Genomic DNA, 17493 nt, shown 5'->3' with positions numbered 1-17493 from the left:
TTGTTGGTGTTATCATTGTTGTTCACGGTTAAAACCACGTTTAGAAAACGTCAGTTTCCCGAAAAATTCTGTAAACGTGGCAGCAGTCACCTTGAGCTTGATTTATTAAAAACGTTTTTAAGGTCAATTTTTATTATATAAATAACCCTCGTGTTTTCGCAGGAATGTGTACTGAGGTTTTACACTACATATTACTAGTTATACGCTGAGTATAACACGAGTAAAGACAAATGACATCAAACTTTCTAGACAACGGAATAAAACAGTCGAAATGACCTTTGACATCACGTGGAGTGTTGCAGAGCGCTGTGCTCGTATTTCACTTATCGAACGAAAACAGCGGTCTTTTTCAGTTTCGATAAGGAAGATGCAAAATGAAAACGTAGAGCTGCTGTTCAAAGAGGTGAACTTAAAGACGCATTACATGTACGCCAAATAATGTCCTAATTGCGTAATTTTATGAAGCAAATTTGAGGAAGTGTGCGTATTTGAAGACACGCTTTTACTTCCGACTCTTGACCTCTGGTTTTTTTTTCAAGTGAGCAGTGATGCTAGACTCAAGGCATATTGAAGCCCATGGGAATCAAAACGATGTCCTGTGCTCCCTCAGAGTGAATATCATCATCAATCACGGCTACATATCTGCGGGACTAATAACTCTAGATTTGATGTCCAATTAGCTTTGTTTTATAAAACTATGACCATATTTCCCCAACTATCTCAACCTGCGAACAGTACTCTACGCTGATTCCTCGGCTTTTGTAATTCGTCGTTTACGAAGACAAGTCCATTTGTCGAAACGTTGGCTCGAACTGCGAACTAAGGCCCTTTACCCTTGTTCAGTGCTCTTTCATATCGTTTGCTATAGTAATTCTTGCTCCGTAAGTAAAAGCAAGGTACCGGTATTGATCGTTTTGTTGACCCCGTAACCAGGAACATTTGTGTGCCAGCCCATATTGCACAAACAGTAATGGCATGCATGCAGTATAAATTGAAGAGAAAGCATTGACCTCTTCAGAAACACGTCGGGCCCATTAAAAACCATTAGTTGCAAAAGAAGTACTAAATCATTGTTGAGGATCCAGGGTAGAACGAGAGAAATAAGATGGCTACACGGTATGGAAGAGCACTGAACAAGGGTAGAGGGGGAGCCTCAGTTCGCTAGGAGAGCCAACGTTTTGACAAGTGGACTTGTCTTCGTCTGGGCAGAATAAGACAAGTACGTTTGTCGAAACGTTGGCTCGACTTGCGAACACGGGCTCCCCCCTACCTGTGTTTAGTGCTCTTTCATAAGGTCCATTCTTGTTTTTGTAATGACGTCACTTGCTGGTATCTTTAAGAAGCGTTGCACCTTAAAAATGATGAAACGTTTTTAAAAAAAAGACCACAATGTCTGATATGAACACTGTATTGATCATGGAATCAGTTTGTGTACCTGAGATGTAATAATAATAATAATAATACTTTATTCACTTCAATGAAACAATACAGGACGCGGACGCGCCAAAGCCGCAATTGGGCTTGTAGGGCGCCGTCCGGCAGCAGCAACAACCTCTGTTACCAAATCACAGAATTATTATTTTTTTTGTGTGGACGAAAACAGCATGAACTAGAGCTGCTCAAGCTCGGCAATAGCACCCCGTAACTGCCTGCGAGTGTTCAAGTTGAAAACGTCATCAGGAAGCTCATTGAATATACATGGGATATAATATGACCTCACAGACATACCAAAATGAGTTCGCACTGTAGGCACGAAATATCTAGGAATGTTCCGTAGTGGAATAGGTTTAACATTAGGCAACCTAAATTCGGAGTTTCAGAAATATCTAAGTACACTGATCTGTTTGAACACAGTGTCAAAGGATGGCAGACCTGAAGAAAGGAATACACTTTGCAGTTTATGGGGTGTTGAATAGATTACACTCTTAGCCATATTCTTGAGAATACGGTTTATCCTATTTTTCCATGTTTCAGAACAGTTAAAGAAACAGCACATGCCATATCTCAGCAAAGAATATCCCAAGGACTGTGCAATTAAACGTCTTATGGCAAACGGCAGGTAGGCCCTTAGAGCATAGAGCAAGCATGCGACGCCTCTAAGCTTCCTACTGAGGTGCGCCATGTGTGTGTTCCAGGATAAATCGCTGTCCATGTAAATGCCAAGATATTTCACGGTCGGAACACATGTAATGGGGCAGCAAGAACATGCAGTGCACCTGGAGCTGTGCAAAAAAACCGCTGCGTACTTGACTATAAGCCTAGAATGTTTGCACTATGAATTTTGCGAAGTGATTCAGCGTAAAAATTGTTAACTGTACTCTCCTCCAAGCACAGTTTTCAAGATAAAAGTTGGCTCTGTGCGATCGCACTCTCGTCGGCATGAGAGTAGGGAAACTCGTCGAAGACAATAACGTGGCTCTTAGGTGTAACACACACTGCGCGACAGCCCCTGGCATTATGGGCCTTATAGCGTCCATAACGTGTAAAATGAACCAGAAGAGCACCTATCCGTACTGACGACCATTACTTTTTCCGTCTAGAGCACTGTGACTTCCACATCAACTGTAAAAAGCACTGCTCTTACGCACTTGTCCGGTAGTAGCATCGGCATACTTCCTCGTCGCACCGGCCGACCACATTTTGGTCGACACGTCCTTCGAACTGCAATTTGCACATAGACTCGCAGGGTCTGACGCGGCAAGGCTTGGATTTTCTAAACAATGGACAAAGGACCAAAGGTAAACATTATCGGTCATTTTTTACTTCCTCGTTTGTTTCCAAATCTCAATTCCTCTCTGACAGGGCATGAATGCGTGATTCAGGATTTTAGCACTGTGAGAGATTCAATCGGTGAGTGGAGAGAGGAAAAAGCTTGCTGAGTACCCGTCTCGGCAATCTATTTAATTATGCTTTTATGGCAGGGAACGAGTCTTGCTGCCGGCAGGTGTTTACAGGGAGTAAATTCGTCGCGCTAGACATCTGCATATACCAACTGTGTAAATGACTGCCTTAGTGTCCTGCTGCAGTACCCGTCAAGTGGTAATTTACTGTTGCCATCAGTCCTCACGTCTTTCCTGAGATCATTCTTTGATTTAGTACACAGTAGTAGTGCAAAGCTTCATTAGAATACCTGCAGCATTTTTATGTCTCATCTATTAAGGATTGTTTACATTGTTCGCCATAATTGCCACAAAAGCATTATATGGCTAAGGAACTGATAAAAATTCGGAACAATTAAGACACAGGAGCGCTGTAAATGTTTAACACTACTCTTACACTAACGTGACATTTGCAATTTTGGCATATGAATACGTTTCCGTATCTACTCCCCTCTGTCGCATTGAAAAAGCCTTTTCATTTCATCATCGCGGGTGACTGTTTATATTTTAAGAGAGTTGACTGCTGAACTAGTAAGTTTTCAGAGACAATAAGAGAATATTTAACGCAACTCAAGCAAGAAAAAGGACACCAATGGGCTTTCTTATGTGTGTATGTGTTGTTTTAAATATATTTTAATTACTACTGTTAAATAAAAGAGAAAACGTTGTTCGCATTATTCCGATAGAACATTCTGCTAATGACGATTGTACGTTAGCAACTTAGATGAATTCGGATCGTCAGGAAGCACTGCAATTTGTATGCCCTGGTAATGCGTCTTCGGTCGCTGTTGTTTATTTTCAAGGCGTCACACGCCAGCCAACTCAAAACAAAATACTTCTCAAGTGTCTCCGCCTCGCCACATCGAATCAGTAAACAAAAACTGCTCAAAATATAGGAACGTTCTGCTCACTTGTGTTGTTTCTCTGCGCATACAACGAAAGCCAGCTGCAGCGATAGTAATATTGATGCGGTGAACAAGAGCATTCCTGGATTATCTTGCCGGATTGTCCAGTCGCTTTCCTCGGAAAAAGTTGGAAGAATAACAATTGGACATTTTCAGTTATTTGGTTCCAAATGCATTTTCTGCCGTGTATATTGAGAGTGTACGTACACAGATCATAACGTCTTATCAACTGGTGTCGACATTCACCAGTGGCATTTAGGTCTTTAGGTCAAAGGTGCTTAGGCTTCAACCCTACCCGTAGAAAGGAACAAGGAAAAGCAAGTAATCCATGATCTCTATTTCTTGCACGAAGGAGAAGAAAATACAAAGCTCGGCTAGTGGTGTCATCAGTCTCCTTCTCCCTTATCAGGGTAGCATGCACCGCCTAGTTTGCTAGTAACGAAACCACACCACATGACACACTCACATACTGCTGCAGAATGAAGGCACGACTGTCTGCGATATCTTTGACTGCGTAGGTAATCAAGAGAGTACGGCTGAACAGGCCAAACTTACTCCACACTCCTCGTAAGGAACTAGATGATTATTTTGCACACCTGGTACAATATTTGTAACAAAAAACTTACTGCCCACACAAAGGAGATAAACTTACCAGTGATGTGGTGACTTGCGCACTCTCGGCTACTCTTAGTGTTGCTTCGAAACTACATAAATACTTTCAGGCGCCTCGCTATGCTGAAAACTTATGTTCGTTCTTCCAGAAGACCTTCTACGAGACGGCCCCAATTCACACAGTGAAAACTACTTCAGTTGGAGTCTGTGGTCCTGGCATTAATTTGCACAGGTGTGCTCCACGATATGCAAAATACAAAGCGGCGCCGCACGTTGTCTCGCTCCAGGAACACGAGCTGAGCTGTCCACACGAATGCTATCCTGATTGCTTTTTACGACCAAAGACCGTGAATGCACGCAGTAAAAATACTGAAGCGCACAAACACTCTCGCATCGTTTTTCCGCAATAAATATACCGTGCTCTTTTCCTTCAAACTAATTATTCACTGTCTTATTCCTCTAAAAAACAGAGTATATGTCTCGACGTTTTCTATGCCACGCAACTAAATTGCACGTGTACTAGTTGCCAATGAATGCGTCATCACTGGTATTATTTGTTTCAAAGAGTTGTTCATATTGCTACCTGTTCTCTTTGTAGTGTTAATAAAGTGGAGCTGTTTTGCGAACCAGAAACAGTCGCAGTTTCATAGCTTCAAGTACGTGCTCGTAAATTTTATGAATGAGACAGCGCACGTATCACAATAGTTTTTCTTTCATGGGCGGGGGTTTGGACGGCGTGCAGAGGACACTGAACATAAACGCAGCCAAGAAGTCCATACAGCCCCAATAATTCGCAGGGCAATCAAGACTCTCGCCAATCCCTTTTCGAGTGAAGGTTGTCATATCAGTATGCCTCTGTATAAATAATACAGTTATATTATTTTTGTGACATATTTATGCACTATAATCCAATGCGAGTGGCATTGTTTGGCGCATCAAAAATTTATATAATACATTTTCATCAGTCTCATTCCTCACTTGTGTTCAGAAGGGCTCGAAAGCTTTCGCAACGCATACACTAATGTATCTCATCTTGTTACCTATTACATCATTAAATATATGCCCCCTCTCTTCCGTCAAAGAGCAATGTGGCGCAGCGCACTGTACTTATTAAAATATAAAAACAATTCGCTTAAGCTTCACGAATACATGTGGAACCTCATCATTGTACCGCCACGTCATTTACCGCTCAAACATTTGCACTACCAAGTTTGACTCCAAGTGATCCTTGTATACTATGGCCTTGTAGTCGATTGTTTGGCGTGCAATTACACGCAGTTAGTTTAGTTTGCAAAAAAACATAAAAGAATTACAAAAACAGAAAGCAATGAAGGGCCGCTGTTGGGTTGTAAACTGCAGAGGTGTAGGCAAAGCGCAATTCACAGCCACAATAATTACGTGCAGAATTTCTGCATATATGAAACACAATGCACGTGCGAACAATTCCTGTCTTTTACGTAATGGCATTGCTACAGTGGCTGTTAACGAGGCGTGCAGCCGTCTCTGTATGTAGCGAGGCGCAGCTGCGATTTATGCTGTGAAAGCCAAGTCGTACATCAAAAGGAGAATGGCGATTTTACTCTTGGCGAGGAACACTTCCTCACATGATTACCATGTTTATTGAGTGTTTTCCTCAAACAATAACATGATTGTGAATGCGATTTCGTACCTGCGAATGAGCTTCATTCGGTTACTCAAATGCCACAAAAAGAAAACGCTGGACATTTTACGGCAACCTTTTTGTTCGCTGCTGTTTTCTGAGATATAGCACGAACCAAAAAGTTTCCTATCTCATGTCGAGGTTGAGGCTAAGCAAACAACGGGAACATTTTAATGCGTAAGCATTGTATAGCTAGTAGGTGGGTTTCATGTGGGCATTAACTTATTCTGCGCTGTGAAAGAGGAGCTAGTTGGGATATCAGAAAAATAGTTGTACAGTCGGATAGAGCAAGGAAAGGTGTGCAAGTGACAAACTGGTTGATGTAGGTTAGTTATTTATGTAATCAGAGCCAATTAAGTCAATCAGACGTCGAAAAAGTCAGGTGGGGTAATGGCGACGTACAAAGGAAGTCACATGGTACTCGACTTCCGGTGACGTAGGCCTAAATTCCGGGGCGGGAAATTTGAAACATTTGAACTTGAACGAGCGGGAGAGGGCGTGATTTGTATGCCAAATGGGTTGGAATGATTAGAAAGTGCGTAAAGAGGGGCAGTAAACCAACTGCACTCTGAAAAGTTCCGAGATCCCTGCAGAATCAGCAGTAGAGAAATGCGAAAGCCTTAGTCTTGCTTCTGCTCGAGGCACATCGCGCACCCTTTGTCGAGCAAACCCAGCGTTCTGTTGAACGTTCACCTTCGTTCTATAAGTGGTTTACAGGAAATGAAATGCGCAGTATCTGTCTCTCGCGGGATCTCTCTTGCAGATCTCACCGACGCGAGATTTTCACCATAAGCGAAGAAAGGTTTTCGCCTTAAAAAATAAACGTGCATGTGCAGCTTGCTACACAATGTCGTCAACGACCCAGCTGCTTCGGTACTGTGAAATCTCTGCAACGGGGGGAGGGGGTACATCGTGTGGAGCAGCAAAGCTCACGCTTACGCGTTTCTTCAAAGTAGATTCTGCTCGTAAAGTTCGTTTTTTTTTTACTTTGTTGGTACATATGCCGATTTAACCTGCATTTTGTCGAGCCCGAAAAAAGAACTTGCTTCAGAAAACCGTGTTAGCGTTTAGCATCAGTAGGCAACCAGCAGCTGTGGTAAAGACAAAAGGAACCTCCATATGCGCACTGCAAGTTCCTCAACACTAAACAAAAGCAAAAAATCTCGTTGTGCAGCCTTATACATGCATAAAAGACGGCTTTATAAGATACATCCTAAAAGGCAGCGAGCAAACTTCTCGAAGTAAACACCAATGTTCACATCTTCGGCACAATGAACGTAGCATGAATTAGCGCCGGTCGTCCAAGGCGTTACATCATATAAAGACTGAACTAATCATGAATAAATATGTAAGGGTGCACAGTGTCGCACGAGGAATACCTGTTACAGGGAGTTAAGTGGCACGGATGTAGATAACTCTCGTGGAGAATAATTATTGAACTGAAACAGAAAGCGGTGGCAAACTGTGGGACGACTATAAAGCGCACATACAAAGCGCTGGCTGGGTAAGAGCTATGGCGCGAAGCATATAGTGCGTAAGCTACTAAAAGTAGCATTTTAGAGGTGAGTGAAAACTGCGTAGGTGGGCTTTTTTAAATCGTTTTTAGTCTCCTCGGGTTTATAGCTTGAGTATAATGAGAATAAATGTTTGCCAGGGGGTCCAGCTTTGTTTTCATCCAGAGGTTGTTTGCAAGGGCAATTATTTTGTGCCACTCACTGTGGCTAACGCTGAAATACCAGAATAAAGTCCACTTTAATATGCGCCGTTTAATCATCCATGTTTCACACATCAGATATATATTTCACCTAACTAACAAAGCGAGGTGTCTCAAAAAGGCTTAAACAGCTGGGAAAACTATCGAAGGCTCAAAGTTAGCCCCGTGAGTCGCCCTGTGATTTATTCCTACTACGTGAGGGGGACGAATGTGTTCACATGTATTTTATGTGACATAACAGGTGTTGCTCATTTCTGAGACACAATATAATCCGTGTATATATAGTCCCCACGCGACCTGCATGCTAAGCGTAACGAATTCATCAGAACCAAAGCGAGTGGTTTCATTAAATTGTCAAACTTCATGGGGAATTTCAGTTACAAGCAAGCAATAATAAATATTCCAGTGACATTTACACACTAATGGCAGTGCGTCCTAGTAGTCACAGCACTTACCCAGACGAACCTTTCCTAAATAGGTAGGCCACCACTATGGATTTCGAAGCAAACTTCTGAAGAAGCAATCCATAAGATATGGCAGGATGCGGTGTTTCCACTGCTTGCAGAGCTTGCGCTGTTTGCTGTGGTCTGTATTTGAACGGATGGTGAAATCCACCCCCAACAAAATCTTTGGTTTGTATCCGTTTATTGAGCATCTCACTCTGACACACATTAGTCGACTTTAGGTAAAACTGAAATTTTCCACCGTCGAACACGAATAGCAGTGAACCCAAAATCTTAATCGGGATTCAGCTGGTTGACGTTGCCTTCATCTCTTTGGGCCAAAGTAGCTCGGCACCTGAACCGGCTAATTTCCGGAAGAATTTCCTCTCCAGCCTCTCATTCTGATCCTGCGTAAAGTAATTTCTCCAATCTCCTACTCGACCACGACGAATGAAAGCCGGCATGTTTTCTGGTCTCGTGCTGCACCACTGTTCGGGACGCTGCGCTCGCATTGAGTCAAAGCTCGCCGTGGCCACCAAAGATGCCAGGTCGGGTGCTTCCCAGTCTGAAGGGAAGCAAGGTCTGACGTGGTCCACAAGCCTTTTCACCTCTTCTAAGGTTCTCTCTATGAGATCTTCATAGGTGAGAATCAGAACGTTCTCCTTGTGTCGGTGATTCCAGAATGACAGCAGGTGGTCGTGGTAGTCGGCGGAGTCCACTTCTCCATCCAGGAATGCCTCGAAGAAATCGTCGAAGCTGCCATCCACGAAGTGGTAGTACTTCTCAAATCCTCGAACGTGATGGTACAGAGACACGCACACGTCCTTCGGGTTCCGAAGTACGCAGACGTAGCGGGGCTCGGCGTGCCACGGCATCACGTCGAAAGACAGGTGCGTCTTGATGGGTCTCGGAGACTTTTCCAGAGAGTCCAGGAGATCCAGCCCTCCTTTCTCGAGGAACGGCGCGAAGCTGTCCAGCCTATGCCCCTGTGGCACGGGCTTCATGTCGTGGACGAGCAGGTAAAGCATGTACTGTACCCACGTTGTGCCAGACTTTGGGTACGTCATGAGCAAGATGTCGTCGGCGCGTGGTTTGTAGTTGCACGACGCTTCAAACTCGGACCACTCGAAGCCGTCACGGGGAAATATCCACCCTGTCGCTGCGTGCCGTTTGTACGTTGGTCGTCGAGCCGCCATGATCGCCCGCAAAGCTAGTATCTCCGTTCAGAATGCGTATGGTTGCATGTCACCGTCTCGATCGTACGTGCTCGCAGCGGTGCCGGCGTGTTCTGTCAGCGCGGCCTTGATACGGGCGAGAAGAGAAGGATGGAGTGGCCGACGTTGCTAATCGCTTCAATGAGGCTGATTCCCGCCGTCGGCAGAGCTCAAGAGATAGAGCGCGGTACGGGAGAGAGCGAAGACCGCGTCGTGCACGTCGCTGCTTCTCTTTATTATCTCCACTCGAGGGAGAGGCAGTGAAAAGGGCGCGGCCTGGCAGCAACGTTCCCTTGTACTAGGAAGTTTCTTGGCCCCGAGTCAGCCACTCTTCCTACGTAGGCAATCATGCTTCTGGGTTTCTCCTAGATACTGGCTTCTGGGAACGATTGTCCTAACTTATCTCCGAAGCAAACGCAGAAGGCAGGGCTATTATACTGATAAAAAGGAAGCATTGAGATCAGGCATGCAAAGGGTGCAGTGCCTGTAGTAAGTGACAGAAGAGAACAGAAGCCAATAGATTATTTTACTCCTTTTGTTGAAGCATGTACTTAACGGTTAAATCAAAACAGAGTGCTACTGTTAAACAAACTCTTTACGGAACTCTACATGCATCATACCAAAAACTCAATTCCCTTATGAGTCAATAGCCAGGCCGCACTGTTAACGCTTTACGATAAAGCAGTTTCCACGCTTGTAATCAATATCGATTGGTTTTCTTGCAACAGTGCACTTTATTCGACAATATTGTTACAGAGGGCCTTGATATGGCCAGTTCATTCAGTCTACCTTATCTAGCACAGCGGGACAGAACATAACACAGCCCACTTAACTGCACACACTTCAGCGTCGTCATCTGTCAGCAGAAAACCTCATTTTTTATTCGTCACAATATATAATACCGTTACACTTAAAGCTGCTGTTACCAGCCGCAGCTGACCGGAAAGCTTACGGACTACAAATGCGCATTTAAACCAACCACTCCCGCGCGTCGGTAGGTGTAATCCTGCTACACAACCAACGCTGCCAAATCTACCGCTAGGTAATTAATCTCATTTAAGAAGAGTTTGAGCATCGTGAAGCCCACGTGGCGCAAAAAGGAGTTCTTTGACTGTCAGTTGAAAAGCTGAGTTCTTGTATCCTTAATCCTTACTACATCAACTTGCAGTAAAATTTATTCAGAACTTTAAATGGAAGGAATGCGTTGATCTGTACGGAATCGGCCTCTATCAATAATTGCACTGGCAGAAATGTGAGAAACATAGAAAACAATAAACCAAAGAAAACAGTTATCGAAATGCACAGGAACTACTTCTCACATACCCTGCATGCAGTCGACTCACGCCAGGGCGAATAAAAACATTTTGTAATTATATATTGTTCTCATTAGCGTTTATCCTTTTATATCAGTAGATAAAAGGTACGTTTCCATATTAACAAGTCGTCTGAATTAAAGAGATTTTATTAAGTACGCCTTCTCAACACAATGCCTTTCCACCAAAGGTCTCGTAAAGCTTTTTAAGGCACTCTGAAGCCATAGCTCCTGAATTGTTTGAGCAAGAGTCACCTGCTCAGGAGAAAACGCAGACATGCAAGCTATTATAAAAGAGTAGTACCTGTGTTGTCGCAAATACTGGTTTGGCAACTTTACTTGTTTATCAGCGTATAGTGTGGCAGTAGCCGGAACTTCTGCGCTCTTCTCTACACTGCGTTTAAGGAGTAAACCTAATCTATTGAGGAATAACACGATTTGTCTACAGCATGTACTGAGACTACAATCCTAACTCTCAAAACTCATCACGTTTCTGCGCGAATTGAAAGACGGTTGGAAATTGTTCGAAAAATTTGTTGTACTTTAATTTTGTGATTGAATTGAAATGATTTACCGTTAATCATTTTTCTCACCTTAGTATCATTTTAAAAGTGGTATATGTGACATAAATAAAGCCGGATGTTCAAGTCATGAATTCTGCCACTATGAATGAACGCGCTGGTTAAGTCATTGGGATGGAGTAGCGAAGCCACCTGGAGACACGAGCGTTGTATCATAGTGTTTTCTTTGTACGCGTCCTTTCTGTGGCGATACGTGCCAAAAACCAAGTACGCAATGTGTCCTTGTGGTTTATTTTATTTTTTCTTTATTGAACTTCTTTTTGCTGATTTTTTAGGACGTGTAAACAATAAAAAAGTGACTCATAACAGAACTGCAGGTGCTCTGAAGCTTTCTTACCCGCAAAATCAACTCTTTACACGTGTTCACCTTATCACAGCGTCTCACTGTCGCGGCAGTGGTCTGTGCCACTCTTGGCTGCCCCAAGGGCATACAACTACCCCTGCGCTCAATCATCTTCGCTTCTTTTTAAAAGGGAGCCTGGTGCTTGGCGCATGGCGGATAACTATTTATTTGTGTTTTCCAGCTTCTGTTTTGAAAACCTCTTCGAAACTTACCTAAGTGTTTTATGAATAAGCTTATATCAAGCGCAAGAAATGGCATTAAAATATTGCACCAATGCGATGTTCCAACATATGTGAACTTTCTATGCTTTGGGAAAGATACTTTTAAAAATACCTGCTGCCAGCTGAAGAATGAAAGCTCACAACAAGCTTCTTCAATGCGGATGAGAGTGACTGAACCTCAATAACTTCGGGTGCCTTTTTTTCTGTTCAAGAAACACTAATTTTTTACATTCACATACAGTTAATCCGAAGTTTTTGCATGATACGTGTAATTATTCGACAAAATTTTTGATATCATATTTTGGTGCAGTATGCGCAACATGTCCTCATTTTCATTAGAAGTGATGAGAAAACGTTCCTCAATGCCACATTTTTCACGGGTTCGTGTTTTTTTTTTTTTTTGTTCTTTCTTTATTTTCATAACCTAAAACTCAAATAAGGCGTATTCTTTCTCTTGATCTTGATCGCTTTGTTTTACAAAATTTTTTCCTTTGTATGCATTTCCTTTCTTTTTTTTCCTTGGATTCTGCAAAGGCTGGGATGTCCGCTTTGACTCCCCTCACCGCGCCGAGATTCACTGCAAAACAACTCTAGATTCCTACCTATGGTCTCAAGAACTTTGCTCTATGTCTTATTTCTATTCTATTAGAAGCAGATTACATCCTCCAAGATAAAACTGTTCGTAGAGTCTCCAACTTTCAAGGGCAGAGTATTTTCAATGTAAATACACCCTTATTCGAAAGCCGCCTATATCGCTTCACAAAAAAGTGAGGGACGAACATTCTCAATCGCACAGAATGTCACCAGGTGGCAGTATCAGTTCAGTTCAGGCGTTCAGTCGTGTCCGACTCTTCGTGACCCTATGGACCATGTCACGCCACGCTTTCCGGTCTCTAACTATCTTCTTAACATCACATAGCTTCATCTGCAATGCCTCGAGAATGCCATCTAACCATCGCGTTCGCTGCCTACCCCTTCTCCGGCGACCCTCAACCTTTCCCAACATCAAATCTTTCTCCAGCGACTCCTCTCTTCTCATCAGATGACCAAAGTAGCTGAGCTTTAACTTTAGAATTTGACCCTCCAATGAGCAGTCAGGGTTTATGGTCGACAATATCGACTGATTTGATCTTCTGGCAGCCCATGGAACTCTTAAGAGTCTTCGCCAGCACCACAATTCAAACGCGTCAATTCTTCGGCGGTTAGCCTTTTTCACAGTCCAACTCTCGCATCTATACATCACAACTGGAAAGACCATAGCACGGGTTATACGGATCTTGGTTGGTAGACTAATGTCTCTGCTCTTTACTAGACGGTCAAGGCTAACCATTGCTCTCTTTCCCAGAAGCAGGCGTCTCCTAATTTCATGGCTGCAGTCTCCTTCCGAGGTAATCTTGGCGCCCAAGAACAGAAAATCTGTCACAGCTTCCACTTCTTGTCCATTGATGCTCCAGGACTTGATAGGGCAAGACGCCATGATCTTCGTCTTTTTAATGTTCAGTTTAAGCCCAAACTTCTCACTCTCTTCTTGTACGCGCATCAGAAGTCTCTTGAGTTGCACTTCACTTTCTGCCATTAAAGTGGTATCATCCGCATATCTAAGGTTGTTGATACGTTTTCCAGCAATCTTCACTCCAGCTGAGGACTCGTCCAGACCGGCCTTCCTCATGATGCACTCTGCATATAGGTTAAATAGGCAGGGCGACAGTATGCAGCCTTGCCTCACCCCTTTCTCAATCGGAAACCAATCAGTAAGGCCATGCCCAGTTCTGACTGTGGCCTCTTGCCCTTCATAAAGGTTCCCGAGGAGACAGATGAGGTGAAGTGGAACTCCCATCTCTTGGAGAGCTTGCCACAATCTGCTGTGATCTACGCAGTCAAACGCTTTAGCATAATCAATAAAGCAGAAGTAAATGGGTTTCTGGAACTCTCTTGCTTTTTCCATGATCCAGCGAAGGTTGGCAATTTGGTCTCTAGTTCCTCTGCCCTTGCGAAACCCAGCTTGCACGTCCGGAAGCTCCCGATCCACATACTGCTGCAGCCTACCTTGCAGGATTTTTAACATCACCTTGCTAGCATGCGAAATAAGCGCGATCGTGCGGTAGTTGGAACAATCTTTGGCACTGCCTTTCTTTGGAATGGGGATGTAAACTGACCTCCTCCAATCCTGTGGCCACTGCAGGGTTGTCCAAATCTTTTGACATAATGTATGCAGTGTGTTAACAGCGTCGTGGTTGAGGTTTTGAAGCAACTCAGCTGGAATACCATCAATTCCGCTAGCCTTGTTCTTAGCAAGGCTGGCTAAGGCCCATTCAACTTCATTCTTCAGGATGCCCGGCTCGAGATCAGTAATCACAACCGTCCTATGTTGGGTTTGCACATCCGGGTCCTTCTTGTACAGTTCTTCTGTGTATTCCTGCCACCTCTTCTTTATCTCTGAGGCTTCAGTGAGGTCCTTGCCTTGTCTGTCCTTTATCACGCCCAGCTTAGCACAGAAGCTTCCTTTGATATCTTTGATTGTCTTATACAGAGCTCTTGTGTTCCTTAATTGGCTGTTGTCCTCAACTGCTTGACACTGTATGTTCAGGAAGGCATTTTTATCTCTCCTTGCTATTTTCTGAAAATCCGCATTGAGAACCTTGTATCTTTCTCTTTCCCCCATACCTTTTGCCATCCTCCTTTCCTCAGCTATTTGCAAAGCCTCTTCAGATAACCAGTTTGCTTTTTTGCATTTCTTTTGCTTTGGAACTACCTTAGTAGCAACTTCTTGTATTATATCACGAACATCAGTCCACATCTCTTCGGGCTCTTTGTCTTCTAGATCTAATTCTTGAAATCGATTCCTCACTTCCACAGCATATTCTAATGGAATCTGATCCAGATCATACCTGAAAGGCCTTCTAGTTTTCTGCGTTTTCCTCAATCGAAGCTTAATTTTGGCGACAAGAAGCTGATGATCGGTGCCACAATCGGCCCCAGGCCTTGTTTTTACTGCTTGTATAGCGCTTCTCCATCTCTGCCGGCAAATAATATAATCGATCTGATTCCTGTACAGACCGTCCGGTGAAATCCATGTGTACAGGCGCCTCTTGTGCTGTTGAAAATGAGTATTCGCTATGGTCAGGTTGTTTTCTTGACAGAACTCTACTAGCCTCTGCCCAGCTTCATTTGGCTCACCAAGACCGAACTTCCCTGTAATTCCGGATATTTCTTCACTCCCGACCTTAGCATTCCAGTCTCCTATGAAAAAAACGACATCTGATGATGGGGTGCGGTCTAAAAGGCATTGTAGGTCCGCATAAAATCTCTCAACGTCAGCTTCTTCAGCAGCAGTGGTCGGTGCATAGACTTGGATAACTGTTATGTTGAAAATATATATAAAATATATTTAAAATATATATAAAATATATTTAATAATTTTGCATGCCAATAATTGAGTTGTAGAAATTAATCGTAACTGTAAGTTGTCTGAGTTCATGGCAGCTTCGCATGTGTTATGGGGGTAGTAAAGAGGGTATATGTAGCCATGTTTCAGGAAAATAAATTGTGTTGTAAGTCAGCGCCTGTTTCTTGTCCCGTTGTTCCATCGCTGTTCTGTCTTCATTAAATCGCACGGCTCCTGTATACAATGTGCTTAACGAATGTGTGGCACACTGTTTTTTGCGAGTGCAGCATAGCTTGGTTCTGTATCTTTGTTTACCCTATACTCTGCTGATATTATTTCTAACGTGTAAAAACTAGATTTTTACCTTTTATGTCTTCCTGAAAATGACAGCATCAATAAAAGACACATTTTCCTTTTAAATCTGAGGATAACTGAACCTAGTATATCCATCGGAAGGACATCTATCCCTGACTGCATTCACCACGCAGCTTGGCAGCACTCTCCGGACGTACCTTCCAAACCACTTGTAGACCCATCTGACGACCTACCCATAAGCAGCATATCTCTAGAGTCCGGAAAAACTGAAAGCATGATTTAACAGGTCTAGCAACAGGATATAACTGCAGTTCCGAAGATACATCCCCTGCTGCTTAATTCTATCTCTACGCTATGGTTTAGCACAGGCTTATTAATGTGGCCTGCGCACAAATGTATTTTTGAGAAATGTTTGTTTTCGTTTATAGGCTTTAATGTACCAAAATGACTCTAGCTATGATGAACACCACAGTGAAGGGCATAGGAAGTTTGGAACACCTAGGTTTTTAGCGTGCACTGATATCGCACAGTACACAGACGCCTTATCGTTAGAAACGTGCGTTACATCGAGCGTGCGAACTAGATCCTTGACGAGTGAATGAAAATATCGCGGAAAAACAAACTTATTACCAACTCGTGCAGGCACCGTATCATCAAAGAATTGGTCCACTGAGAAACAGGAACTTAAAAATGTGACACGCTGCCGAAACACACTAGTCTGCCTCCCACTGGGCCTTCATAGGCCGGTTCTCTATTAGTTCTCTGGACGCCGCCTGAGTGGCGTCAGTGTTGAGGATTGCTGCAGTGCATAGAATGCATCTTGCTTGGTGATGCATTCGGAGTAGGCAGGTACGTGGGCATTTGCACGTTGCACCTCGCGGCAGCAGATGCTCTCTAGTTCCGTGTTCATTACCCACCAGCGGCTGCACTGAAATACAGAAGAACGGTCGACAACGTTCACTTCCGCACATGCGGGACGAATCTAGCGCGCAAGAGGATCAGTGAATAACCACACGCATAGACGTATAGTAGGACTACCTTCGTTTACACCACATGTAATTTGGACCAATTAAATACACTTGCGGTACGCTAGGTAATAGAGTATAGTATTGTAGAAGCGAAAAACATAATGCGTTACAAAGTAAAATGTTAGCTTTTGCGCGCAAGATGTGCCTCAATATACATAAAATATAAACATATTTCGATACCTTAGATCTCAGTATAATCTATATGTTTATTATAAGTCGAGCTCTTGGAATCTGTCTTGGAATCCGAGAGGATCGTTACGGCCAACCAATTAATTAGGTTAATTTTCCACATGCACGCCCTCTCGATGAAAGTACATTGCCTTGCGCCTTGCATCATCCGGCCGTCCCCCATGCAAGTTATTACTTCCGCATTGTCGCGTTTCTCTCTGCAGATATAAAACTGCCTACGCTTTATTTCTATTTATTTTAAAATGATTGGGTTTCATTCGAGGCAAATGGCTCTGTTGAAAATTAGCGTTTAGTTCAATGACGGATTAACTACCCTCTCTTTTAGCAAAAGTAATATATCACAAGGGCGTAAAACCAACGCGCCCCTTCTACACCACGAACAATATCATTCCCAAACTATGATCAAGAGCGGCCCAAGAATACCACCTTATGGCGAACCGGTAACAACAGTTTAATCTGAAGATCTCATACCATCGATATTTGACACGCACTTTATTTTCCAAGTATTGTTTTGGTAGTTATTCTACTGGCTTCATATTTCTTCTACTACGAAACAAGAATTTTGCAACTAACGCGATGAAATGCTTTTGATGGATATGTACTTATCTTATCTTATATATATACTTATTAAAATGACTACACAATTAAGTTACGTAAAGATTTGGTTTGGTTTATGGAGTTTATTGTCCCCA

At 43.2% G+C, this 17493-nt stretch overlaps 1 protein-coding gene across 1 annotated transcript; it reads right to left on the bottom strand.

Annotated features, from left to right (window-relative positions):
* Positions 1-8398: 8398 nt before the first annotated feature.
* Positions 8399-9672, bottom strand: LOC146173927 (sulfotransferase ssu-1-like). The gene has a single exon (XM_084583606.1). It carries the CDS (start codon positions 9407-9409, stop codon positions 8519-8521), a length of 891 nt encoding a protein of 296 aa, XP_084439732.1. The 5' UTR covers positions 9410-9672; the 3' UTR covers positions 8399-8518.
* Between the last annotated feature and the right edge of the window lie 7821 nt (positions 9673-17493).

Source organism: Amblyomma maculatum, chromosome 11, assembly GCF_055883805.1.
Source record: "Amblyomma maculatum isolate TAMU_Amacu chromosome 11, ASM5588380v1, whole genome shotgun sequence".
Lineage (NCBI taxonomy): Eukaryota > Metazoa > Arthropoda > Arachnida > Ixodida > Ixodidae > Amblyomma > Amblyomma maculatum.
The sequence above is the reverse complement of the archived record's forward strand: the minus strand, read 5'-3'. Positions and strand labels throughout refer to the sequence as shown.